General features: G+C 43.5%; 1 protein-coding gene across 8 annotated transcripts in view; it reads right to left on the bottom strand.

The window, feature by feature from the left end:
- Positions 1-15,545, bottom strand: part of zgc:193801 (uncharacterized protein LOC564476 homolog) — a 98,237-nt gene that overhangs the window by 52,268 nt on the left and 30,424 nt on the right. For 5 of the 8 annotated variants that reach the window (XM_038782226.1, XM_038782466.1, XM_038782298.1 and 2 more), the window contains one exon: positions 10,679-10,877. The exons of 1 other annotated variant lie outside the window; for it this stretch is intronic. In XM_038782226.1, coding sequence (XP_038638154.1) covers positions 10,679-10,877 — 199 coding nt within the window. The remainder of the gene's footprint in view (positions 1-10,678; positions 10,878-15,545) is intronic. 2 more of the 8 variants (XM_038782616.1, XM_038782676.1) reach the window with 1 other exon arrangement.

The following is a 15,545-nucleotide window of genomic DNA, read 5'->3' as shown; positions in this document are numbered from 1 at the left end:
TATTAGTACTAATAATTTGTCTCAGTGTTGTACAACTCAAAAATACTCCCTGCAAACATAAACCAACATAAACAATTTGATTGCTGGCTGTTTTTTTTCCATAGTTCAAATGAAATAGTACAATAATTTCTTGCTTTCCTAATAGAAAAACAGGATGCATCTTCACACACAAACAACGCACACTCGGGCATGTTTCTGGACATGCACACTTAAAAGATCAATTGGGAATCTCAGCTGTCAAAATCATTGATCGGAATTCTCCAGTCATTGTGATACAATTTTCCTGCCGGCAGCAATCCCCTCAGTGGGTTTCATGGCGGCGTGGGGTAGTTACAATGGGAAATCCCATTGACTGACGGCAGGAAGATAAGAATCCCGCCACCAATAAATGGTGAGCGGCCGAGAAACACATGGCTGGTGGACTGGAGAATCCCGCCCATTGACAGACAATTTCTGTCTTATAACCAGCCTAAGTTACGGTTGCCGTTGAATTTACTGCAAACAACATTGTAATTCATCAAAAGGTGTGATTGAAGCAATTAAAAGCTTTACACACACTATTGGTGAATACTTGATTCTGCAGGACAAAAATGTCATTATATCCAATTATTCCGTGACATGGACAGGGCTGTTGAAGCATTGAAAGTTTTTTGACAGGAATGATGGTCGAGACAGAGAGCTTTGTATCTTTTAAGGGAAAATTGGCTAAATATTTAAAGCAGAGGAAAGAGGAGAGGAGACAGGACACTAGAGAATATGTGGTCCAGTAAGCAACACACTGTTAGCATTTCCTTCATGTAACCACCATCTTTCGAAACAATTCAGATGCTTTGTCAGAAGTGAAAACAAATTTATTCTAGGGCTAGATCTATGGGGGATCAGGGGGTACAACCCAGTTTCACACAACATTGACAGTAGTTATTATCCAGAATGCTTGGAAATTGGCTCCAGAGAAGTACGAGATGTATTTTGTGAAGAGACAGTACAAAATAAGGGGTAAAATTCTTAAAGGCTTCAGGGGCAGAGGGACCTGGGAATATATTTGCATAGATCATTGAAGGTGCCATGACAGGTTAAGAGAGCAGTTAATAAAGCATATAGTATTCTGGGCTTTATTAATAGGGGCACAGAGCACAAGAGTAAGGAGGTTTGTGAACCTATACAAGACAAATGAGGGAGAATGAGACCTCAGCTGGAATATCATGTACAGTTCTGGATGGCACACTACAGGAAGAATGTGAACACATTGAAGAGAGTGCAGAAAAGGTTGACAAGAATGGTTCCAGGGATGAGAAACTTCCGTTAGGTTGGACAGATTGGGACTGTTCTGAGAAGCAGGCAGCATGGTGGCACATTGCTGCCTCACAGCGCCAGGGACCCAGGTTCAATTCCGGCATGGGTGACCATGTTGAGTTTGCACTCTCGCCCAGTACCTGTGTGGGTTTCCTCTGGGTGCTCTGGTCTCGCTCCACAGTCCAAAGATGTGCAGGTTAGGTGGACTGGCCATGCTAAATTGTCCCTTAGTATCCAAAAGATGTGCAGGTTAGAAGGGATTATGGGGATATGGTGGGGAGTGGACCTAAGTAGGGTGCACTTTCAGAGGGTTGATGCAGACTCAATGGGCTCAATAGCCTACTTCTGCACTGTAGGAATTCTACGGAAGGCTAAGAGGAGTTTTGATAGAGATTGGACAGAAGAGATAGGGAGAAACTGGTTCAGACTCGTAAAAGGATCAAGAACGAGAGGGTATAGATTTAAAGTGCTTTGCAAAAGAAGCAAATTTGATTGCCTGGAAGTGTGTTTGAGGCAGGCTCAATAGTCGATTACTTGAATAGAAACAGTGTGTTTCTGGTGAAAAGGCAGGTGACTGGGAAAATTCACGATGCTCATTTGGAGAGCAGGGGTAGGCACGATGGGCCAAATGGCCTCCTTCTGCACCTGAACAATTCTGCGATTCTATGATTTGAGGAGGGCGAACAAGGCAAGGAATAATTAAACGGAGGATATTGAGAGGGGTAGAGGAAGTGAGACACTTTTGAGTACATGCCCACAGGTCCCTGAAGATGGCAGAACAGTGAATATGGTGGTAAGGAAAGCATATATGAAATGCTTTCCTTTATTGGATGAGGTATTGAATACAAAAGAAATATAGGGATATCACCCTGGAACTTCATAAAATACTGGTTATGCCATAACTGGAATTGTGTGTGTAATTCTGGTCACCATATTATAGAAAAGGCATAATCGCTCAGCAGAGAGTACAGAAGAGATTTGCAAAAATGTTGCCTGGACTTGAAAATTGCAGCTATGAGGAAAGATCGGCCGGTCTGGGGTTGTTTTTGTTAGAACAGGGGAAGCCAAAGCATGACCTAATTGTGGTTTCAGAATTATGAAGGACCGAGATAGGGTAGACAGGAAAAACTAGTTTCCCCTAGCTGAAAGGTCAATTCCAGGGGGGCACAGATTTAAGGTAATTAATAGAAGGATTAGTGGGACAGGAGGAAAAACATTTTCACCCAGATGCAAAAAACTGGTGGTTGAGGCTGAAACATTCAACTAATTTAAAAGGGATCTCCATCTGAAGTGCTGTAACCTGTGCTGCTACAGACTAGGTGCTGGAAAGTGGGATCAAAATGAGTGACTGAGTTTTGTTTTTTCTCTGTTTTTGGCCAGTGAAGTCACGATGGGCGAAATGGCCTTTTTCTGTGCTGCACCTTTCATTGGTTGCACGGAACATGCCATGTTAATAACTTGACCACTGCTCATCAGAAGTCTAAACAATACCTACCGGAGAGCAATAATATATTAATAAATGCGGTTCACCTTTGTTTTAGCTAGGGAAGCAGTAAACTTGTGTGGCAATTTATTTCCAATCAGAAAACTGTAACACAAAGAGAGTTGTTTTTGCTTATCCAGTGGATCATTAAGGCATGTATTTGAAGCACCATATTGTTTCCCGTACCAGCCTCCCCGGACAGGCGCCGGAATGTGGTGACTAGGGGCTTTTCACAGTAACTTCATTGAAGCCTACTCGTGACATTAAGCGATTTTCATTCATTTTTCATTTCATTTTTTAAATTACTAGCAGGAAATTATCAATATAAGTTTTAGAGTTACTGACCCCAGGGAGCACAGCTAAAACCCTACGATTTTACAGCTCTCCAGCCTGAAATGTATCTTTTAAATATCCTCTTTTATATATTTCAGCCAATTCCTCATCCATGCTGTCACATTCACTTTGCACAGGAAGCATGTTGATAAAACAGTGGTGTCCAGGTCTGCTCCATACAGATTGTTGACTGCAATGGGGTGAAGTACTATAATTATCTTCAGCACTTCAGGGCAAGGTTAAAAACACATCTGCTGGGCTAATCAATTCTAAAAGGGCTTTTAAGTTGAAACTTCTATCCATAGGGAGGATATTGATCAGCAGTAAGAAGCTGAAATGGTTTGAATGGAGTTGAATTACAAAGTTGGTCCAAAATTGATCCTTGACACATTAGCGTTGTTTGATTGCTTTACTGAATGAGGAAAAAAAATGTTCAGTATTTTCCCAAATCAGCCAATTTTTAAAAACTTTCCCATGATATTTTGTGATTAAGATCTACGAGGTTTCACTCGTGCGGATGCTCTTTTCTCACTTTAAAAAAAGTATATACGTAGCATATAATTCTGCATCTTCCCAATTGCCGATTTTATCTCCTCTACTCCCACCGACTCCTCCAGTCCCACCTTCCATGGGCACTCTATTTCACCCATCCATGGGCACTCTAACCTCCCCCAAAACTCCCTCATCTTCCGCTCATCCTCCGGTGGTTCCAACTTATACAGATCCCCATGAAGCTCATCAAACACCTTATTAATCTGCTCTGGAGTCACCACCAGCTCACCCGCCCTATCCCAAACCCGAACCATCTCCCTCGCCGCAGTTTACCTGTGGAGCTGACCTGCCAACATATGACCTGCCTTCTCCCCATACTCATAGACAGCCCCCTTCGCCTTTCTCAGCTGATGCACCGCTTTCCCTGTGGACAGCAGATCAAACCTCACCTGCAACCCCTTCCTCTTCACCAGGAGCCCCAGGTCAGTGTTCCCCATGTACCTCCCATCCACTTCCAAAATGTCATATATATATATAATATATATATATATGGAGAGACCTCCCCAGAGCATACTCCTCAATCACCTTACCTTTCCCATCATATCACAGAAACTCAGGTCCGCCAACAATCCCACATCCAGCCTCCACCCCGGCTTCTAGGCCAACCACTTTTCCTGGACCACATCCATCCAATGTGGGACATGATCCGAAATCCCAAATACTCTGCCTTTTAACTCCAGCAAACAACGCCTTCCCCACCACAAACAAGTCAATACTTGAGAACATCTTGTGTATCGGGGACAAAATGAGTACTCCTGATCCCTCGGGTGTAATAACTTCCACAGGTTAACCCCTTCCATAAGTCCAGCAAACGCCTTTGCCCCGCCCACTCAACAGGGTCAGAGAGCACGGCTGGGGCATGACCAACCTTGCTTCGAGCACTATGTTCCAATCCCCCCTTCCCCAAAATCAACTCATGCGTATCCAGATTCGGAATGGCAGCCAGCGTTTTCTTCACAAACGCCGCGTCATCCCAAGTGGGGCATATACACTGGCCAACGCCACCGATCTCCCCTCCAGCGCACCCGTTACAATCATGCCACCTTCTCCATCTGAAACCTCACCTGCTTGCCCACCAAAATAGTCACCCTACAGGCCGTACTATCAAATCCCGAATGAATCACCTAGCTCATCCAAGCCTTCCTAAGCCTCATCTAGTCATTCACCCTCAAATGGGTCTCTTGCAGCATCACATCGGCTTTTAAACCAGCCCCCCCCCCCCCCCCCCATATCCATCAGCACCATTACCCTGGGCCCTGCCCATCCGGGCAGACCCACCCCAAAGTGAAAGAAAACTCTTGCCCTCTTCACTGGTCTCCCAGCGGCCTCACGTTCCACGTCACCATTCTGATCGGGGGCCTCTCACCATCCACCCCTTCCCCTTCTATCCATCATCCCCACTACCGCAGATGCCACACATCTCGCAGGACCCCACTGTCCTTAGTCACCATCAACCCTCACCACCCATCCCAGAATCCTCCCCATCCACTTTCTCTTATAAACACCTCACCCAGTAGCGATCCCTTCCCCCCACCATTCACACCTCCCAGGCCCATCGTAACCTGCCCAACCAATGACCCCGGCCCCTCCCCGCACCACACACCCGTTCACTAGCTGACCTTCCATTGCTAGATGGTGACCCCTGCCGGAAACCCCTCGTCCTCCCCACCACACCCTCAGCAACCCACCACCCCCCCCCCCCAAATGCCCAGGGTCTCCAATCACCCTCACCCCACATTTCCACCAAAAGTAAACTTCAACCTCCCAGCCATACAGTCATAGTGGGGAGACTACATCCACAGACCAAAAGAGAAACATGCCAAAAAGAAACCACAAAAACCACGTGGAAAAAAAATCAAAGAAAAAGGATTAAAGAAAAATTATCCCAGTCCATACCGACCAAGTCCAAATCCCAAAACTCATCTCAGTCCCAGTCCTTCAGCCCTCACAATCGCCTCCGCCTCTTCCACTGTCTCAAAATAGAAGTCCATTGAATTGTGAGTCGCTCTCAGCTTTGCTGCATAGACCACACCAAATCTCACCCCACTGCTGTAAATGCTGCCTTCACCACAAAGTCCACTCACACTCTCACCAACTCCGCCATAAGATCTTGATACATAAGATCTTGGTACATACATATACCAACGCCTTCCGATTTCACGTCTCACTTCGGCTTTGCCCAACTCAAAACATTTTCCTTCACATGATAACTGTGGAAGCAGGCTATGACCGCCTTGGTGGCTCATTTGCTTTAGGCTTCAGCCAGTGACTGATGGGCCCTGTCCAGCTCATACAGGGAGGGCTTTTCTCCCTCCCCCATCAATTTGGCGAACATGTCCACAAAGTACTCAGTCCCCACCCCCTCGGGCAAGCTCACGATCCTCAAATTTTGTCTCCTTTACCTGTTTTCCAGGTATCTGCAGCAACCCACTTAAGCCCTCACTTCCACCCTATCCCCCCTAACACAATAACCCCTCCTAATCTTTGTTGGACACTAAGGGTAATTTAGCATGGCCTAATCCACCTAACCTGCACGTCTTTGGACTGTGGGAGGAAACCGGAGTACCCGGAGGAAACCCACACAGACACGGGGAGAACGTGCAGACTCCGCACAGATAGTGACCCAGCGGGGAATCGAACCTGGGACCCTGACGCTGTGAAGCCACAGTGCTAACCGCGATGCTACCAAGCTGCCAGTACAGTCCAGATTGTTCAATACATGAAGAACATAGGATATACGATAAATACACAATACAGACACAAGATAACATGGACACAGGTTTCAGGTGAAGCAGACAGTGTGCAGTGGTACTTAGTAGAGAAACTGCGTGGAGAGATCAGTTCTGTACCAAAGAGGGTCATTCAGGATCTGGTATCAGCGGGGAGGGAGCTGTTTTTGTATCTGTTAGAGCGTGTTCTCAGACTTTTACATCGCCTGCCCAATGGAAGCGGTTGGAAGAGAGAATAACCCAGGTGGCAGGGTTGTTTGATTATGCTGTCCGCTTTCCCAAGGCAGCGGGAGCTGGAGACAGAGTCACCCAACGTGCGACCTCCATCTATACGTGACTAGCCGAAGAGGCCTCAGGTATTTTAAAATAAAAACTCATTTCAACAGTGCTGCGATTCCGGGTCAAGTGGGGTTGGAATTGATCCTACACTGCCCGAGGGTGTCGTAACAATAGTCATGCATTAGGTTATATTTAAAGCATATTTAAATTTTAAATTAAAATGTCAATGATGGTGCTGTAAATTTAGATGTAAAAGTTTATATCAAGACTGCAGTGTGACAGCTAACATTAAAATTTTATATTAAATTCACTTCTGTAGTAATGTTACAAAACCATGGTTGTATATCAAAAAGGACTATGCATTTACTGGTTGAAAAGCACTGAGTTTTAAAATACTGAAACCTCCACGCATTCCAATTACTTGAACCAGTAGTTTTTAAGATGGCTGAATATTTGCATGACTGCACCTCACACATTCCATATCCACTGAAACAGAGTCAGCCTTTCTAGAAAACCTCACTGGAAAAAAATTACCCTGAAGGATTTTAGAACAAAGACAAAGAACAAAGAACAGTACAGCATAGGAACAGGCCCTTCGGCCCTCCAAGCCTGCGCCGACCATGCTGCCCGTCTAAACTAGAATCTTCTTTACTTCCGGGGTCCGTATCCCTCTATTCCCATCCTATTCATGTATTCGTCAAGATGCTCCTTAAACGTCACTATCGTCCCTGCTTCCACCACCTCCACCGGCAGCGTGTTCCAGGCACCCACTACCCTCTGTGTAAAAAACACTTGCCTCGTACATCTCTTATCCTTGCCCCTCGCACCTTAAACCTATGCCCCTCAGTAATTGACCCCTCTACTCTGGGAAAAAGTCTCTGACTATCCACTCTGTCTATGCCCCTTATACTTTTGTAGACCTCTATCAGGACGCCCCTCAACCTCCTTCGTTCCAGTGAGAACAAACCAAGTTTATTCAACCACTCCTCATAACTAATGCCCTCCATACCAGGCAACATCCTGATAAATCTCTTCTGCACCCTCTCTAAAGCCTCCACATCTTTCTGGTAGTGTAGCAACCAGAATTGAACACTATACTTCAAGTGTGGTCTAACTAAGGTTCTATACAGAATTTTGAATTGGATCATCTCCTAACCCGTTCACAAAGTACCTGGACAATCATCTCGGCACTCAACTGCGTGGGACTAAGCATTAGACATCATCACCTCAGACGGTGAATCCTAGTTGAGAAATAAATTAATTCAGCCGTAATCTCATTATGTAAGGCATGGGCCTGGAATCCACTATTTATGACCATGTTTACGTTACTAGTCAGTGGAGAGGACCATGTGACAAGCTAAGCAACTCTCTTTTGTGTTTAAGGAACTGCTTTTTTCCAGGCCAGGAAGAGACGTCACAGAAGCAGGACCCAAGTGGGACACTGTTGCTCTCCCTCTCTCTCAAGTCGGCAAGTTTGAGCCATGTCTGCTGATTAACCATCCACCTGCACCTGCTGCAGCAAGTATGTTAGGAAGTAGCTCAAGTGTCTGCTGACTCCAGAAGATCAGGCAGAAATTGTCAGCATATCAGCATGGCAGCACAGTGGTTAGCACAGGGGTCTGTGCAGGATCTGCACATTCTCCCCGTGTCTGCACGGGTTTCTTCCGGGTGCTTCAGTTTTCTTCTCCCACAGTCCAAAGATGTGCATTTTAGGTGGATTGGCCATCCTAAATTGCCCTTAGTGTCCAAAATGTTTGGGTGGAATTATTGGGTTATGGCCCTGGTGTGGACTTAGATAGGGTGCTCTTTCCAAGGGCAGGTGCAGGCTCGATGGGCTGAATGGCCTCCTTCTGCACTGTAAATTCTATGATTCACAGTGTCAGGGTCCAGGTTCAATTCCCGCCTTGGTTCACTGTCCGTGCAAAGTCTGCACGTCCTCCCTGTGTCTGCGTGAGTTTCCTCCTGGTGCTCCGGTTTCTTCCCACAAGTCCCAAAAGACATGCTTGTTAGGGTTATCTCTCTGTGCACCTGAACAGACTAGGGGCCTTTCACTGTAATTTCATTGCAGTGTTAATGTAAGCCTACTTGTGACAATAAAGATTATTATTATTATAATTGTCTCGACTTCGAATCCAGATAAACCATCAATTTCAGATTGAAAACATGTAAGCCATCAATCTATAAGATCCATATGAATTTTACACTTTCATTGTATTCTGGGGCAGCACGGTAGCATTGTGGATAGCACAATTGCTTCACAGCTCCAGGGTCCCAGGTTCAATTCCGGCTTGGGTCACTGTCTGTGCGGAGTCTGCACGTCCTCCCCGTGTGTGCGTGGGTTTCCTCCGGGTGCTCCAGTTTCCTCCCATAGTCCAAAGATGTGCAGGTTAGGTGGATTGGCCATGATAAATTGCCCTTAGTGTCCAAAATTGCCCTTGGCATTGCGTGGGGTTGCTGGGTTATGGGGATAGAGTAGAGGTGTTGACCTTGGGTAGGGTGCTCTTTCCAGGAGCCGGTGCAGACTCGATGGGCCGAATGGCCTCCTTCTGCACTGAAAATTCTAGGAAATTCTATGAAAAAAGGCTGCTTAATCTATCCCCCCACTCAATGTCATTTGTGTGTGTGTGTGTGAACCTTGAGTGCAAGTCAGAGTGCTTTTATTGTTTTTATTAGACAGAACAATAAATACAATTCACTTGTTTAAACAAATGTAAAAGGAAGCTATGTGTGTGTGTGTATCTTTAAAGTGACAGCATACAAACAATTAAACACTCACTGAATTAGCAAGCATACCTGTTGTCAAAAGAGTAGTGGGGAAAAAGGGAAGCCATTGCACCCTCCTCACCTGATCAAAACACTAAACTTAGTTCTGGCTTTTAGCGGAAATAATCTGGACAAATGTACACAAGATTATAATCACCTATATAATTTAAACAGAGATCTGAACAGCTTTAATTTTCAAAATGTGGAAATTGGTACTATATAGTTTCTTTCACAGTAGAACTGCATATTACAGACTGAAACAGACCTCTCTGTACATTCACCTCCTCCCCAACATCCAAGATTTCACTGTACATTTTTAAAATTTACCTATTATCAATATTTTACACTGTGGTGTGCGTTAGCATTTAATTGCATGTAGTCACTTCCGTAGATCTAATACAAGGGGATTTTGACCCTGTTTTTATTACCTATATGTTTCTTTTGACCAGACCTGGATCAGATCTGACTCTAGCAAAACAAAAACTAGCAAATATATCAGAAATGGGCACAAAGTTCTACTAAAATGAACATTCTGCGGAGTTTCACTGATGAATGTCAATAAAGTGAAACAAAAAGAATACAAGAAACTATAAAACATTGCACTGTAATTATTTTTATATCTGCTAACTTTTCATTGTGCCATATCATATACTATTCCTGGTCAAAGTAAATAAGCAAATTGCTGCCAGGTCTCAGCCAATGATACTTTTTAAATTGAAAAGAACAATCAGAGTGATTCTATACTGATCAATAGTTGGGTGTAATGGGTACAAATGCTTGAGTCAGTCTGAAGCTACAAGATACAATGTAATGGTGAGTTGCCCACAACACACATGCATCACAGCAGCAGAGGTCTGCTATTAATGTGGCACAATTAGTAACATCAGATTCCCTTGGATTTGCTACACCTCTCCACTGGCATAGTTAGTAGCTTCAGATTCGCACACAAACTTATTACTTGTCTTCAAATAAAACCATTTTGCTAAACAAAACGGCATCAGAAATCCAAAGCTTTGTAATGTGCTGAGTCTGGAAGCACTAATTGCTCCACCAGCGTCAATTGAAAAACAGCCTTTTGCTTTATGGATGTCGGTTAGAATCACTATATTTTTGGCTTATTATTGATACATAACTATCCAGGACCAATGTGCAATAATCTGTTTTAATTTACAAAAATATTCAGAGGAAGTAATAATAAACTAGTCTGTGGGGCCTAATAGGTCAACGTGGAGTTCATATGTCTTACCTGCAAAATCAAGCCCTTTATCAACATGTTTAACTCTGTAATGTGCTCTCAAGATGACAGGGTCCTGGTAGGCTTCAGTCACACTACAAAAGGGACAGTGCATGTGGCTACCTTTAGAATTAGAAGAACATTTCTCATCCTGGCAGAGAACTGGATTGTAGTTATGCTCTGTTCCTTTAACCCTCACTGATGGATGAGTCTGCACACAAAATCAAGGTAGAAAACATAATTAGACAAATTTAACCTAAATACCCTCGCTAAAATCACTAAAGAACAATTTACCTACTAATAGATTGCCAGTAGACATTTAATAAAGTGCCACATCAAAGGTTATTGCAGAAAATAAAAGCTCAAGGGAAAGGGGTAATGTATTGGATGACTAACAGGAAGCAGAGAGTAGGCATAAATGGGACTTTAGGTTTGCAAGATATACCAAGTAGTGTGCCACAGGGCACAGTACTGGGACCTCAACTTTATACAATATATATAAATGACTTGGATGAAGGGATGTTTGTCAAATTTGCTGTTGACGCATATATGTCAGAAAGTAAGTTGTGACGAGGACATAAGAAGGCTACAAAAAGATATAGATAGGTTACGTGAGTGGTCAAAGGTCTGGCAAATAGAGTATAATGTGGGAAAATGTGAATTTGTCAATCTTGGCAGAAAAATAAAATAGAAGCATATCAACCAAATGGTGAAAGGATGCAGAGGGATGTCTCAATGCATGAATTGCAAAAGGCAAGTATGCAGGTACAGTAAGTAATTAGGAAAGCTAATAGAATGTTATCATTTAGTGCGAGCAAATTGAACACAAAAGTAGGAAATTACGTTTCAGTTTTCCAGGGCACTAGTGAGACCACATTTGGGGTACTGTACATAGTATCGGTCACCTTATTTAAGAAAGGATGTAAATGCATTGGAAACACTTCAGAGAAGGTTAATCAGACTAATAATACCTGGAATGGGCAGGTTGCTTTATGAGGAAAGTTGGACAGGCTAAGCTTGTATTCACTGGAGTTTAGAAGAGTAAGAGGCAACTTTTTTTTAAAAATTCCTTTACGGGACGTGGGCTTCATTGGTTAGGCTAGCATTCATTGCCCATCCTTAACTGCCCTTAATAAGATGGTGGTGAACTGCCTTCTTGAACCGCTACAGTCCAGTCCATGAGGTATATGTACACCCACCATGCTGTTAGGGAGGGAGTGCCAGGATTTTGACTGAGCAACAGTGAAGGAACGGTGCTATATTTCCAAGTCAGGATATCGAGTGGCTTGGAAAGGGACACCCAAGTTGTGGTGTTCTTGTCCTTCTAGATGGTAGTGGTTGTGGGTTTGGAAGGTGTTGTCTAAAGGACCTTTGGCGAGTTCCTGCAGTGCGTCTTGTAGGTGGTACATACAGCTGCTGCACGTCAGTCTTGGAAGGAGTGAATGTTTGTTGAAGTGATGCCAATCAAGCTCGCTGCTTTGTCCTGGATGGTGTCAAGCTTCTTCAATGTTGTTTGAGCTGCACTCATCCAGGCAAGTGAAAAGTATTCCATCACACTCTGGACCTCTGCCTTGTAGATTGTGGGCAGGCTTTGGGGAGGGAGTCAGGAGGAGAGTTACTTGCTGCAGGATTCCTAGCCTCTGACCTGCTCTTGTAGCCATAGTATTTATATGGCTAGTCCAGTTTAGTTTCTGATCAATGGTAACCACCACCCCCAAAAATGTTGATAGTGGGGGATTCAGTGATGGCAATACCACTGAACGTGAAGGGGCAATGGTTAGATTCTCTCTTGTTGGAGATGGCCATTGCCTGACCTTTGTGGTGCAAATGTTACTTACAATTTGTCAGCCCAAGTCTGGATATTTTCCAGGTTTTTCTGCACTTAGACATGAACTGCTTCAGTATCTGGGCTCACGAATGGTGCTTAATATTATATAAACATCAGCGAACATTCACACTTCTGATCTCCTGATGGAAAGAAGGTCATTGATGAAATAGCTGAAGAAGGTTATTGCTAAGAAAGTGTCACCTGATTGCACAGTTGATGACCACTTCCATCATTTTATTGATGATTGCAAGTAGACTGATGGGACAGTAATGGGCTGCATTGGATTTATCCTGCTTTTTGTGTACAGAACATACCTGGGCAATTTTCCACATTTCCGGATAGATGCCAGTGTTTGTAGCTGTATTGGAAAAGCTTGGCGAGGGGCACGGCACGTTCTGGAGCACAAGTCTTCAGTACTATTGCTGGAATATTGTCTGGGCCTTTGCAGTATCCAGTGCTTACAGCTGTTTCTTGACATCACGTGGAGAGAATCAAATTGGCTGAAGACTGACATCATGATTCTCAGGATCTCCAGAGGAGGCTGTTGGATCCACTTGGCACTTCTGACTAAAGATTGCTGTGTGTTTCAGCCTCATCTTTTACACTGATGTGCTGGGCCCTCCCATCTTTGAGGAAGGGGATATTTGTGCCTCCTCCTTCAGTAAGCTGTTTAATTGTCTACCACCAATCATGACTGGATGTGGCTGGGACTGCAGAGCTTAGATCAAACAGATCCTTGGTTGGGGAATTACTTAGCTATATCACTTGTTGCTTGGCACATAAATAGCCCTGTGTTGTAGTTTTACCCAGTTGACATCTCATTTTTTAAGTATGCCTGGTGCTGTTCGTGACATGCTCTCTTGCAAATCTTCACTGAATTGACTTAATCGAAACATACAAGGCTAAGAGGTATTGATAGGGTGGAAAAGGAGGGGATGTTGCCTCTTGTTGGAGAATCGGGAACTAGTGGTCACTGTTTAAAAATTAGAGGGGTCGCCCATTTAAAACAGAGATGAGGGGAAAAAGAAATTTCTCTCAGAGGGTCATGAGTCTTTGGAACTCTCTTCCTGCAAAGACAGTGGAAGCAGAGTCTTTGAATATTTTTAAGACAAAAGATGGATAGATTCTTGGTAAGCAAGGGGGTAATAGGTTATCAGGGGTAGGCAGGATGCAGATTTGAGGTTACTATCAGAAGAGACATGACCTTATTAAATGGCGGAGTATGCTTGAAGGGCAGAATAGCCTACTCCTTGTTCGTAACATAACCTCTTATGTTTAGTATCATGCTTGTTCAACACATTGTAAATCTGTAAGCTTTGTGGAGGTTGGGTGAAGACAGTACATTTACAGAAAGTGAACATTATACTACACATTACAGCATAATTAAACTGCAAAACATTGGTCGGTTTATGATCACAATCCTCGAAGTAACTGAGCTCTCAGTCGCATTGCTCAGAGAGATAAAATAGGATCGCAGTGATTATATGAAGTCACAAGCATGGCATATAACTCAATAACAGAAATAGCCAAAACCTTAGGAGCTAGTCACATTGTCAGATGTGTGGGGCGGAATTAGTAAGGGCTGTATTTTCTTCTACAGGTCAATTTTTACAATATAGTCATAAATGAACGGGTAAGGATGGCCTATAAAACTGATAATGCATTTTTTCATTATTACTATTATTCCACATCTTCACAACTTCGTAGTGACAGAAGGGAAACAAAACCAGTAAGAACTGTCAACTGCATTCAATTCCATTCAAATAAAAAACATGCAGTTTTACATAGCTGGGAAGGGGGGAAAATACAAGCAGAGGAATTTAAATGAAACCTGCACCTACAACTCCAGCTGGAATGGGAATTAATCAGACAAGGAAAGGTCAAGTTCACCATAGCTTATTTATAAATAATTAGTGGAAGAGACTGCTGCTTCTCTTTATTAAACCGATAACAATGACCTGCCACAAGGGCAGTCGGATCTATTTAGTATGTATGGAAATTCATACATTCCTCAGTGCCGGACATGGTGCTATGTCCCCATATGATCATCACTTTTAAAAGGGAAGGCTAGTGGAGAAAAGTGCAAGAGAAAACAGGCTTCATTGTAATCTAAGCATTCATTAAAAAATAATTTGCATTTATATCGCACCGTTAACTTGTGTTACGATCCCTGCTGATGTTACAACTGGACAGTTAGGTCCTAGGTCCCAATTTATATTTTTTGTTTCCTGACATGGATGAACAGTCACAGGATTGCGAATTAACTTTTAACAAAAGGTTAAAACACTAAACAAGAAAATATCAGCTATAATACCACTGCTTCACCCCAGCTATATCTTTATAGATAAATACAGATTTACAAGGATAACACAAACTTCGGTGGGATTTTCCAGTCCTTCCCCAACCCGACAGGTTGTCTGGCAACAGGACTGAACCAAATACCGTCATCTTTTACACAGTCTATGTAAACCAATAGGCAAAATGCGGTCAGACACATCACACTCTGAAACCAAGCGACAGATGACACCGAAAACAACTTCTATGGATTTTTCATCAAATCCCCCAGAGGCTGTTACACTGTGAGCCAACTGGTCTCACTGGAGCTCCGTTTCCGACATGAATGTTTCTAAACTCTACTCACTAAGAACACACCTTGAAATCTTCTCTCATAGAACTCTTTCTCAGCTGCCTTCATCAAGGATCCATATCCAGGATTTCAATTTTTATTAAGGGCCTTACTTAGGATTTAATTTTTAAAAATCTAACAACCAAAAAAGAGAGAGAGAGATGTCAAAAGGCAGGGTTGCGTGCTACTCCTGCACGGTGTGGGGCATCATGGACACTTCAAGTGTCCCTGAGGACTACACCTGTGGAAAGTGTATTCAGTTGCAAAAGCTCACCGAACGCATGGATCGGTTAGAGCAGCAGCTGGAAGCGCTGAGGAGCACACAATTAGCTGAAATTGTGATAAATAGCTTCAGAGATGTGGTCACACCCAAGGTACAGTAAGGTAGATGGGTCACCGCCAGGCGAGGTAGGCAGATAGTGCAG

This window comes from Scyliorhinus canicula, chromosome 1, assembly GCF_902713615.1.
Source record: "Scyliorhinus canicula chromosome 1, sScyCan1.1, whole genome shotgun sequence".
In the NCBI taxonomy this organism is placed as follows: Eukaryota; Metazoa; Chordata; class Chondrichthyes; order Carcharhiniformes; family Scyliorhinidae; genus Scyliorhinus; species Scyliorhinus canicula.
Note: the sequence above shows the minus strand (reverse complement) of the source record. Positions and strands in the feature narration are given on the sequence as shown.